Source organism: Zootoca vivipara, chromosome 7, assembly GCF_965207765.1.
Source record: "Zootoca vivipara chromosome 7, rZooViv2.hap1.1, whole genome shotgun sequence".
NCBI lineage: Eukaryota > Metazoa > Chordata > Lepidosauria > Squamata > Lacertidae > Zootoca > Zootoca vivipara.
In genome coordinates this window covers 70,410,748-70,424,127 of record NC_142590.1, presented here as the reverse complement: position 1 = coordinate 70,424,127, position 13,380 = coordinate 70,410,748, and the positions used below count along the sequence as shown (strand labels likewise).

Below are 13,380 nucleotides of genomic sequence, written 5' to 3'. Positions count from 1 at the left end.
ATTCCAATTGTCATTGGTTCTTATACGAAGTTAAGAAAAGCTTGCATAAGCCTAAAAAATCTGATGACAATTGATTTAGGCCATGCAACAAGAGAGAAGGAGTGACGACTTACACAGTCCGGCATCCCACACTGAATCATAGCCGTGAGGCTGCAGTTCAAACCTCCTGCTTCAAGGGAAACTGTTTGAAAATAATTAATGCCTGCACTTTTAATATGATGTAATCTTCTGCATCTATATCTGCCAGGATAGTCCATTTGCCAGTGTGTACCCCAGCCTTTTGGATTTGTTTAGAGCAGTTATGTAATATGCAGTTCAGCTTCAAACAAGAAGTGGAGCAACAAATGTAGAAAGTTAACATGGTTTCACCAAGCAGCATTGTTTGTGTTCAGTATACAGTCATACCTCGGGTTTAAGTACGCCTCGGTTTGAGTATTTTCAGTTTAAGTACTCCACGGATCTGTCTGGAACGGATTAATCTACTTTCCGTTACTTTCAATGGGAAAGTTTGCTTCAGGTTAAGTACGCTTCAGGTTAAGTACAGACTTCCGGAACCAATTGTGTTTGTAAACTGAGGTACCACTGTATTTGTGAGGGTGGGGTGGATCTGTGTGGGAAATTAATTTGGGACAATTGACTTGTTTTGGTAAAAGAAGCTGATTGCATTTCTCCCTCTCTGACAAGTAAGAAACTTGGCTTAGAATTTTGTTTTGTTGTTTTCCTTTTTATCAAACTCTGACTCATTTCAGTTAAGCATCTGGCTTTTGGCAAGCCCAAGGAGCAAAATTCACACCATTCAGAAAACAGGTGCTTTGTATAACAAAGCCAAAGAATATTCTGTTTCACAAATGTTCTATTTAGATTAGCTTCTGGGAGAAACACCAGATAGCCCAGCTCCCTTGTGACAGCCCGCAAGAAGAACTCAAATGAGCGTCTGTCTTACCCTACACCCAAATATATGCACATACACACAAATATAGTGTTGCATAACAAAAGGCGAGAAAACCTGTGATCTAAATCAGCTGCAGTTTACCACATTTGTTATATAACTGGCTATTAATTGTGCTGTTTTTCAGTGCAGCCCTCACAGCTAATGGTAACAGAGATAATGAGAACTTGGAACTGAGCTCCCTTTGCTACTGAATGACGTAACAGTGCAAAAATCTTACACTACTTTTATTGCTTTTAATCCAGTAGCTGTTTAAACTGCTCAGTTAAATTATTTTAAATAAAATTTTAGTAAAGGTTTAGAATAAAACAAAAATGTATCCCCCCTATGTTTGTACACCTTTTTCATTTCCCATTGGACACCTGTAGAATAAAACATGACTAAATTATAGTTTGTGGAGTTGCCAAATTTGGAATTGGTGGATTCTTCTTATTTATTTATTTATGTATTGTTAAAACGTTTCATGCTTTTGAAAGCCTGGTCTAAAAAGGTTCACCACACCTGTAGTTAGTGCCTGTGATGACCAGAGATAGTGTGGGGCAAGAGTAGCCAATATAACCAATGCAGTGATAGACAACAAGTTCCAATTTTCTCTGAACATGGCCTAAGTTTGTGAGGGCTTATGATAATAGAAAGAAGGGTCCAGAGCTCTGAACACAGAAAGTGTTCTTCCAGGATGTTTTATCAAATATTCCACTACTCAACAGCCATATTTTGCTGATTCTTAGTTGCCTGTTGGAATATCTCTCTCTCTCTCTCTCTCTCTCTCTCTCTCTCTCTCTCTCTCTCACACACACACACACACACACACACACACACACACACACACACACTCCAACAAAAAATAGAAAACCTATCTCCAGATGTTAAAGAGTATTACACTTTTCCTTAATGCCCAGTGTGGTTTTGGCCAGAAAAGGCCTTTCTTGAGGGCTTTTCTGTTAGAGGGCTAGTCATTATTCCACAGTTCTAAGGCTGATAAATTAGTGGGAAGATTTTCAGTTGCTGATGTAGAGGTCTAAAATATTCTCAAAGCTTGCACAAGTAGTGCTTTAGGGGGAAGAAATCATCAACATCCATGCCATGAGATATAGAGGAATCTTTTTATCTAATCCAGCCCATAGAGAACATATTTGCCATAAGGGGGTGTTATTGAAACTGAACAATATTTTAGTCTTTTGAAATTACTGCTCAGATATGGTGATGTAGAAATTTCATACTGCAATGCCATGCTGATGCTTGCAAAATGTGCACAAAACGTATCCATATTAATGGGGCCCTGTTTCCTACAGTAATTTATGCAGTATTCATTACACCAGAGACTTGTACATGACAGTGTAAAAACGTAAGTGGAAAGGAAAGCCTGTAGCCTATTACTGCCTGACAAAGTAACTTTTCAGAACCACAAAGGCTTGCTATGTTGCACACATGTTCATGGGCAGTATGGGTGTGATCTGTGTCAATAAATAATGTAGAGAGAAAGGGGGGGAAGAGATTCTGAAGCCTGGCAGTAGCACATATTTACAGTGAATTGTTGTTTAGTCGTTTAGTTTTGTCTGACTCTTCGTGACCCCATGGACCAGAGCACGCCAAGCACTTCTGTCTTCCGCTGCCTCCTGCAGTTTGGTCAGACTCATGTTCATAGCTTCGAGAACACTGTCCAAACATCTCGTCCTCTGTCATCCCCTTCTCCTTGTGCCCTCCATCTTTCCCAACATCAGGGTCTATTTTGTGCTTTGTATATTGTGATTTTATGTTGTGGACCACCCTTTCTAATAATATTAATACCTAATTCACTGGAAGGACAGATCCTGAAGCTGAGGCTCCAATACTTTGGCCACCTCATGAGAAGAGAAGACTCCCTGGAAAAGAGCCTGATGTTGGGAAAGATTGAGGGCACTAGGAGAAGGGGACGACAGAGGATGAGATGGTTGGACAGAGTTCTTGAAGCTACTAATATGAGTTTGACCAAACTGTGGGAGGCAGTGGAAGACAGGAGTGCCTGGTGTGCTCTGGTCCATGGGGTCACGAAGAGTCGGACATGACTAAACAACAACAAATCATGTAAAATATTACTGATTTTATGTATGTGTGTGTTTGCAGGGGACGTGGCTACCTTTAACAATACATTATCAATGAGTTGCATCCAGTGCTGCCCATGTGGAGGTCCACTCATGCAGTGGGACTTCCCCTTCCCCATCTCTACTTCGGTGCCTCAAAAATCTGCTTTGCAGAGCCTACCAACCCACTAAATGAGATTTTGAGGGCAGTCGCTGCAAGGATAAGTTCCATTGTGCAAGTGTGAGTCCGTTGTGCAATGGAATGACAGCAACGGATACAACTCATTATTTTTAAAAGAGGGCACTTGCTTTACTACTTTTGTAAATGGTACAATAAAACATAACCAGCAGATATTTCTGTTGTACATTATTACATAGAGTCTTTTGGATGAGTGCAGAAAAGGAATGTTAAGTTCCTGATTGAGAAGCAGCTCATGCTGATATATAAATCATTTAAGAAAAAAGGTACCTAAGGGGAGACATATTTTTTTTCTAGTATCTGGTAGACATCTTCTAGGCTTATAAGATATTATTGCTTTCAAGTGTCTGTTAGTGAAAGTTTTAATGGAGTGTTTTGGCTCTTTATGTGAATCAGTTAAGTGCTTATCCGTACTTTTCAGATAAATACTGTATGAGTTATTCAGTAACATCTTTTTCAGAATAGTTTCTATCTGAACAGGCACCCATCAATTGATGTGATACTCATAAAGCCATATTCCACAAGGCAACTGCAATAGCTATGGATGCTATTGCAGTATTAGTGGGCATTATCATCCCCGCCCCAGGTATGAAATGTTGTTGTTTGAATCCCATTGATGAAGATGTGTCGTACCCTTGCAAGAGATGCACAGCGTCTGAATTTTGCACAACAGTTTTGCATTTATTATGCTACACATTCCAACGGATAGTTCACAAAGACTGTGTTGCCCACTGTGGCTCAGAGTGCTGCTTCTTAAATTGTTCTTACACAAAGAAGCATACATACCTGATGCTTTTCCATATTCTGTCATTTTCAGGAGACCAAAATCAACTGTGTCCGGCTGGCAACAAAAGGTATGTTGAAGACCTTTTTAAGAAAAAAACAAAACTTCTAGTTCTAAGCATAATGCTCATGTGGAAACCAGTTCTGTTGTGATAGAAAATACAGCCACCAGGTAATCTTTAAGATGCCATAGGACATTTTGTAGTTCTGTTGTAATGGAGTAACTCGCTTCTCTTATCAAAAGTGGCTTTTTTGTCCCTTAAACTATATGTGGTTCATTCAGAAAAAGAGAGTTATCAAATATGTTTTTTGGGATTTGGGGAAGACCTGCTTTTGTTTGTTCATACCAGACAGACCGTGGTGGTTGTTTTAACTTCCCAACATTTCCCTTTTGTTTTATGTAGCTTCGTTACTACAGTTCTTATTACTCTTGCGAGAATATCTAGCATCTTGGTCTTCATTATGGATGGGGAGTGTGGATGGGTTATTCAAACTTGCAAACAGTTCAAAGATAACCGCATGTATTAATTCCCAATGGGGATGGATTTAACAGTTTCTGAAAAGTCAGTCTTGTCTTTATACTGGTTGGCAGTTGTTCCTGGTTTATCTCCAGTGACCTTGACAAGAAAGACTTCAGATTAAAACTAATAGGAGACATGGAATCAAACCTCTGGCCACCTACCAGTGTCTAGCTTGAGCCAAGTGAAATGGTAGTGCTTTGTTAAAATAATACATTTGTCACCTCTCAGTCTAAATGACAAGGTTGTGGCTCCTGTGGGAAAGCATTATATGTGTCCTAATATGTTTTTTCAATTATAGTAGTTCATATGAACCTCCTGAGAATGGAAGAGAATCACCCTGGAGGTAGCTTTGCTAGCAAAGGTGTCAATAAAGCAATTTTTTTGTAACAAAATGTAAAGAAATGAAATGAAAAGAAAAAGAATATCTCTCAGCCAATTCTACATTCTCAATAAACATGCCCTTGAACACAATTGTAGAAATGAGGAGGGGAATTGTGGTTAAAAAGACTGCCTGGTAAATAGCTTTGTGTGGTCAAAATTGTGCCCAAACTTTGCACTGATATCATGCAGAAGAGCATAATGATCATATAACCCAGTTTATCTCAGTGTAATTGACAGTGGGCTCTTGCACATTTTTTAAAACTTGTATCCTTTCTTCTGCCTCATTTCTTGTAGTCACATGTGAAATGTTAGCCTATTGTTTGGGTACTTCCATGCCTTATCAAATTAGTCGAGGACAAGCCCAGGATGGAAATCTCAATGTACAATAAACCATCAAGGAATAAGAAGGTGGCCATATGATGGGCATGGAGTATATGAAAACTGGAAATGCCCTTGTCTACTCTTAACTTTGGTTTCTGTTGTGTGCCTTGTTCGTTGCCAATGTAGGCTTAACCAGAAAATGACTTGCTCATATGAACAATTAAATTGTGTGTCTGGGTCATCCCTTTTCTGACAAAAAAAGGTATTTTTTCTCATATCGATTAATAATAACAATAATTTATCAAAACAAGGTGAACTCTTGGATAATTTCTTGCTTACATGTGAATGTAAGTGCACCTAGCACACATGTGTACACACACACACACACACACACACACACACACACACACCGCACACACGTCAGTTAAAAACCCTGAAGCAAAAACTGAGAAAGATCTCATCTCAGTACCCATCTATGATCTGCTACCAAAATCATATGGGAAAATCTAGTTTTCCAAAGCCCAGGATTGGAAAGCCAGATCTGAGCACCCATAATATCCATCTCAAAAGGAGAAGGGAAATTCCTGCCTGGCTCATATTGAAATTGGAGCCAGGCAGGAATTCACAGCTGCCCCACAACCTGCCTTTATGACCCGAAAGTTTTTCCCCACCAGTCCTTTCAACACACCCTCACTTTCCTTCCCTCCCAAGCACTAGTGAGAGCTCCCATGGAGATGGGAGAGGGGAGATCCCCCCCTCCCCGCATCTGGAAACAAACCTGATGGCTGAGAGGTCTGCGTTCTGTCAGCCACCAAGCTTTTTTCTTTGACCTGCTGCTAATCATCATGTCAGGAAGAGTACAGGAATTTGGAAAGAATGTGAAGGATGATTTGCAGGATGGGAATGACTTTTGAGGATGGATAGGAATGACGGGGATGAGAGTGGGCATTTTGCCTTGCAATCTTTTAAAGAGGTTGCATCATTTCTGTGCCAAAATAGAGGAGAGCTTTGTAGAGCTTGCTAGTCTCTAATAGCAGCCCATAGCAGTTTTGTTGCGTTTAGGAAATGCCACAGAACCTGGTAGAGGTGCTGAGATCATAAACCTGTTAAGATGTGATGCAGCAAATGGGTTATGTCATCCCTCTATAGCAAACGGAGTGTGTTTCCTTCTTCTCCCTTGCATGCTGTTGTCTTGTGGATTTGTTTTAGTACATTGCTCACACTTTCTCCTTGTTGTTTTCCTCCGTAGAAGTTCTTTGTCAATGCATTACCTTTACTCCTATGTGTGCAGTAGCAATAACAAGGAAAACAATATGTGTTCCAGATAATTTATTTTCTCATGCCCTTGCATTAAAACTTTAACAAGCACTGTGAGATACAATAATGCCATTGAAATTATAATGTTAATTCTTTTTAACTAGGCTTCCTCCCCCCCCCTCCCTACTGGATTTAGCAATCCTGAGACCATTTCTTACCATGTTCGTATATGATGTCCAGTGTAGGCTGGTGTGCCTGTCTTTACTCTCAGTTTCATTGAGTGCATGGCACAATGAGTAGTTAAGCATCGCCCAAAAAGAGACAGTCTGTTACCAACAAAGAGGACAAAGATTTGCATAAAATTGGCCTGAATTAGCACATGCAATAGTTAACAAATGCAATGGCATAGTTGCAAATTTAATAATTACATGTTTGTTTTAGTGGTTGCTTACCACAAGAAGTCTTGATGTAGAAAGACAAAATCTCATTACACAGGGCAAAAACAGCAGCAACAACAAAAAAACAATTGAACACACTTTAGGCAAACAGGCCATAAAAGCAAATACCTCCATCCTTCCAACACAGGCTTCATCACCAAAGAAAGGCCAAGGGTTTTTTTTGGGGGGGGGGGATCCATTAGCTGGTACAGAAGATTAACACTCAATGCCTGGAAGAAAAATTAACACCTTTGTCTGATACTAAAAAGCTGTTAGCACCAAGCAAGACTCCCTGGGGAGAGCATTCCCATGGCTGAAAAGGCCAATTCTCTTGCTGCTGGAGGGAGGGACAGAGAGAAGAGATGCAAAGAAGACCTCAGGGTTCTAGATCTTTAAGCCAGAGTTTAACTAGAGAGCTGTTTAAATAGAGGACTTCTTCAAAGAGGGAGCTGTCCTCTGTAAAGTAAGACAGCAAATACCCTGGCTCATGGTGATCTGTATTTGCCATGAACCTGAATGAACGTGTGCCACCAGTAAAGCCCTAATATGATGTTGTGGTAAGAGTGCCACAATATATATTTCTGTATATGATGTATAGTCAATGCATTACCATAAATGGCTAAGAATGAACATGCAGTTGTTTTCTCCTCCTGATCACCATGAACAGGCTGGTTCAAGATAAAATAAGCTCTCACATATGTTTGGATTATTATGGACTGCTTCCACTCTCTTTACTGTCTGATAGCAAAGAGGATTTGGTGGAAGGATAATTTGGACATGGGCAAAAATATATGGAGCAGAAAAGATACTTAATGAACCTTCTTCCAAATTGCCATTGGCAGCTACTTTTCTAAAATAGCTCAGACAGAAAACTTAAAATGTCCTTTTTCAAAGCAAGCTCTGCTGGAAATCTGCTGAAAACCTACCTGTAACTGAAAATTGCTTGTTAATTTTGCAACGGGATGTGAAAGCTGGAAGGTAGATGTGGGGAGGGATGGTAAACAAGTTTTACTGGTTAAGATAAATAAAATAAAATAAAATAGATAGGCTGGTTTCAATTAATTTTGAAAAGAAGTGAAAAGCATTATTCCCTTTGTAGTGGACGCATGCAAGCATCAGAGTTACTCACATGAATAGGGAAAGCATGGTGACAGGATGCCATTGCCGTTTTCTGTAGAAGCTTCCCATGACACTTAGAGACCTGGACCTTCTCTTCCTGCCAATCGCTTCTGCTCTGCCATCACACATATCCTCTTCTCATTTTTAATATAAAAAGAGGGGTAAACTCTTATTCAAGAAAGGATACATGTATGCCATCTAAAAACCTTTTTCTTTAATGCAATTGCATCTGATAAGGGGAGAGTTTCCCTACTGTTTGTGTCTGACTAGAAGAAAATGTAGATTTTGCTGCTGCTGATTAATAATAATAATAATAATAATAATAATAATAATAATAATAGTGGTGGTTTAAAATGGAATATAAGCATGAGCAGTTCTCTGTTATCAATGGCTACTGGACATTGTCTTCTTCTAATATAAGTATTATTATAATATTTGTATTATATAATCCCAAGAGTGCTTCCATGTAACTGGAGATGCAAACCTAATGGGAGGTAACCCAGTCAGATGGGTGGTGTATAAGTAATAATAAATTATAAATTATTATTATTATTATCATTAATGAACTGAACTCGCCATCCAGGCAATAGTTGGTTGTAATGGTACAGGGGCTAATTTAGGCAAGAGTTCTAAAACCATTCTGAAAGCTTCTATTATTCCTACTCCTCAATCAAATCAAATCTTTATTACGGTGATAGACCAGCATATAATCCTAAATCCTTCAGGAAAAGGGCATGGTTCTCTATGGCATTATACAGGAAAGATTTACATAGTAGTTGGGTTCTTTAAGAAAGGAACGAAATATTGTTCCCTAAAAGGGCACAATTCTGTTCATCACTAGTTCTCCCTTCATGTGCATGCATCGTGTCCCTTAGAGTTATTTTTTTTTTATCCTAGGCTCTGCTGTGGTCAGACCACATGCTCTCTGTGTGTGGTGTTTGTGTCTTGACCTGGAGACAGTCTGGAATGGCATCTTGTTCCTTTAGCCATTACCTTCCCCTTGGAAAACCACAAAACAGCTTGATCCCAAACAGCTTAAAGCAGGCATCCCCAAACTGCGGCCCTCCAGATGTTTTTGCCTACAACTCCCATGATCCCTAGCTAACAGGACCAGTGGTCGGGGAAGATGGGAATTGTAGTCCAGAACATCTGGAGGGCCGAAGTTTGGGGATGCCTGGTTTAACCAATATATTTTCCTCAGTCATTCCCTTTGCATGGCTGCTCACCCTCCCATCCCTGCATAAGGGAAGATCTCTGTCTCTCCTGTTTTGTGAGTGCCAGAAGCTCTAATCCTCTTTCTCCTTGCCCAAATAATACATGAATTGAAAATGGTGCATGACACCCACCCTGCACATATCATGCCAGTGGCATCCTGCATGAAACTCTACAATATGAATCTCCGTGACAATTTAAAAGAACAAAAGAACTAGGACCAAGCTGATTTCACCTTACCAATTGTAATAACAATAATTTATTATTAATACCCCGCCCATCTGGCTGGGTTTCCCCAATTGTGAAATTTGGGGTGGAATGTTGACCTAAAGGAAAACTTCCTAACAATTTGTGAAGTTGGGGAGCAGGTGCATTTCAGCACACCAGGGTGTGCTGTCTTTTTGAACCTAGCAGTTCAAAAGCATACCAGTGCGAGTAGATAAATAGGTACCACTGCAGCGGGAAGGTAAATGGCATTTCCGTGCACTCTGGCACATGTCACGGTGTTCCGTGCACCAGAAGTGGCACAGTCATGCTGGCCACATGACCTGGAAAGCTGTCTGCGGAAAAACACCAGCTCCCTCGGCCTGAAAGCGGAGGTGAGCGCTGCAACCCATAGTCAAATTCGACTGGACTTAACCGTCCAGGGATCCTTTACCTTACGTTTACCTTTACCCTTTGGATATATGGTTTATTTACAAATAAACTGTATACAACCTGAGCCTATGATGGAGGGTCTTTCTTCTCTTGGCCTTGGATACAAGCATAAATCAGGCATGTCTCTACCTCACAGGATTTAGCTTCTTCCTCTAGCTCAGGCATCCCCAATCTTCGGCCCTCCAGATGTTTTGGACTACAATTCCCATCTTCCCCGGCCACTGGTCTTGTTAGCTAGGGATCATGGGAGTTGTAGGCCAAAACATCTGGAGGGCCATCTGCTCTATCACCTAGCATACACACACAATTCAACTCTCTCCTTCATTTAACTAACTACCATTGAGTTGAGGGAGAGGGGTCACCCCATTTGCCCTCTGGTACAGAACCAATTCCATTGTTATGTTAACAACACAAATTTAGAGGAATGGCAATTATTATTATTATTATTATTATTATTATTATTATTATTATTATTATTATTTATTGATATACCACCCTTCACCTGAAGATCTGAGGGCAGTTCACAAGATAACAATACAGGAGAAAGCACAGAGTAATTTCTGGCTATTACAACAAATCAAACCCTTCCTTGGATTTTAACACTTGCTGGATCCAGGAATTATGTATTGGCATTCAGCCTACCCACCCACCCGCCAAACTCATAACACTATGTTTCCTTTAAATATTTCTTTCTTTCTTTGTAATGGTTTGTTTGTTTCACCACGTTCAGCAGAACCGTAGCCACTGCTGTCAATATTTGTCCCTCCTGGAAGCCCTAATCAGGCATCTGGTACCTGTGAGTACAGAATCTGCAAAGCCCCAGTGCATCAATTTTGTAACTACCCTACCCCAAACCACCCTGAAACAGCTGCTCCACTGTTGCCTGTGATTGGGGTGGCAAATTGAGGGTGAGCATTATGGCCCGCCTCTGATAAAGATACAATAAATATGAATTCAGTCTCCTAGTCTGGTGTTCCGTCTCGGAGAGCTACCAAACATTTGTTGATGATGTGCATAATCTTGAGCATTTATCATATGATCAACCCCACTCCTCACATGTTTACTGAAGTCATTGTTAGAACACCTGAATTAACATGTTTCTCTATTAGCTAAACTGAAAGGTAAGACTGAGTACCTGCACCTGCTTTTGTGCCCTTCCTTCTGGACTTACTATTTCCCCCACAATTACCATAAATGTACATTCACGTTGTCATGTTTGCATTAAAAATATCTGGTTTTTTGTCTGTTTGTCTGTGACTACTTTATATTCACTTACACTGTCTGCCCATTAAATCCAAAATGATTTTCCTTCTTCCTTTTATTTACTGATGGTATTATCTCCTTTGTATCTTTTGCCTTTTTCATCCATAAAGTGGTACCCACCAATTAGAATGAAGTGGGGGGTCTGCTGAGGAAAATAATAATTTAACAGATTTGGGAACCTGAATGCATATCATTTGTGTAACAAGAACCCCTTTAATATCAGCTGATAATTAAACCCCAATTTGCCAGTTCTGTGCTACAGAATTTTAATTCAAAAAGGATTTTTAATCAGTTTTTGCCCCTTTAGCTTCCTTAATGACATGTGTTTTATGTTCTTTTTTTAATTTGAGCCGTTCTTGTGGCATGAACTGATTTCCCACCCCTCTCCCCCAAACAATATATGTTAGTATTGACACTTTATTAGTGAAAATTGCATTCTCTTGCTAAGGGGGAAACAATTACCTCCTGTGTCCTCAAAGCGTCTTTCATTAATTTTACCACCTAATTGAAATGAAGGCAGAGGGCTCATAAATGGTTCCGTATCTCTCAAGGTTCATTTTTTTCTGAGTACAAGTTCTTGGAATTAAAATGCAGTTTTATTAAGTGGCACAATTTTATTTTTATTTTCCTTTTTTCTTTTCTCTCTTGTGCATGCTGCCTGGGGACCGTTTTCCTTGTTCTTAGCAGTAATAAGTAGGCCACAGGTGACTACCCGAAACCCGCCCAGCCTCATGAGCACAGGTGATTATCAGTTCAGGAAAGGGGATGTCATAAAAATGCAAACCATTTTGGCAGTTGCAACATTGTTGTGTCATGTTTTGCCTGCATGCCGAAACAAGTATGATGCCAGGCTGATTTGTTTACAGGAGATTTTTAAATACTTTCTGCATTAGGCCATCTCAAATCCAATGTGAATGTTTACATGTAGTAGTTAAGTGGATTGCTGCACTTAGAATGGCACCCAGAACCACATGGAGATAACACGGTATTGCCAAACTATCCTTGAATTAGGTCCTAACGCTAAGACTCATCATTTCCTTTATTCCATTTCTAGATACCTTTCTAGTAGACAATTAAAATGTGAAGCCACTGGCACTGCTATTCCACTCTCAGGAAAGTAGCAGGCAGAAAGGTCAGGAGTGGCTTTTGAAGTGATGCTATAAGATATCCTTTCAGGATATCTGCTGAAATGTTTGGACGTATTACATCAGCAGTCCAATTTTCAACTTGCACATCCAAAAAAATATATTGATGGCATTCTTAAAACTGTTTCCCAATAGATGTTGTCATGGCCATATCTATGCACACAGCAGGGCATACTGAGCTACACACAACACACACACCAGTGGTATAGCCCTTGAAAGCACAAGAGTAATTTGCTAAAGGGCTGAATAATAAAATAAATAAATAAATACTTTATTGTCACTGTACCACTTGTTTACAGTGAGATTAAAGCTCTATAAATTGGCCAAACTTGTCATTGGGATACTAGATAACGAAGTCTGCATTCTATCCAGAGTTTCTTTGCTACCTCTCACCCAGTTCAGGCACCTCTCAGCTAATTCAGACACCCGTATCTTTAAGATTTCCAAAACTATGAAAGGAAAAACATATTGGTGTTATTACTCTTACTTCACAAGGAAGGTGAAGAATACTGAACAACATCCCTACAGCTAACATCTTCAAGAGGCATCCCTCTGTTTCCCAATGACCAGATGTCGTCGTCGTCTTCTTCTTCTTCTTCTTCTTCTTCTTCTTCTTCTTCTTCTTCTTCTTCTTCTTCTTCTTCTTCTTCTCCTTCTCCTTCTCCTTCTCCTTCTCCTTCTCCTTCTCCTTCTCCTTCTCCTTCTCCTCCTCCTCCTCCTCCTCCTCCTCCTCCTCCTCCTCCTCCTCTTCCTCCTCCTCCTCCCTTCCCTTTTATCCTGAATTTCACTCATGACCTGTTTCCACTAGTTGTTGTTGCTGGATGGACTAACTGAGCTGGTGCGCAATATGAAGTGGTGACGTATTCAAGCGTTCTGGATTGGGTAGATGAGCCATATACAAGTTGAATGCTTAAGGATGGAAGAGGATGGTATTTGCCTCTTCAAATACTGAGAAATGCCATCCCTGGGCATGGAAAGAACCTTCTGAGCATTGAATGTAGACTCTACGACATACATGCATTAAACTAATCATACATAGATACAGAGTGTGGGCAGGGCATGTGATTCTGCTTTCT

General features: G+C 40.1%; 1 protein-coding gene across 1 annotated transcript in view; it reads left to right on the top strand.

Moving 5' to 3' along the window:
- PTPRT (protein tyrosine phosphatase receptor type T) overlaps positions 1-13,380 on the top strand; it is a 582,983-nt gene that overhangs the window by 456,638 nt on the left and 112,965 nt on the right. Inside the window, exon 13 of the mRNA XM_088674576.1 lies at positions 4,026-4,062. Coding sequence (XP_088530702.1) covers positions 4,026-4,062 — 37 coding nt within the window. The remainder of the gene's footprint in view (positions 1-4,025; positions 4,063-13,380) is intronic.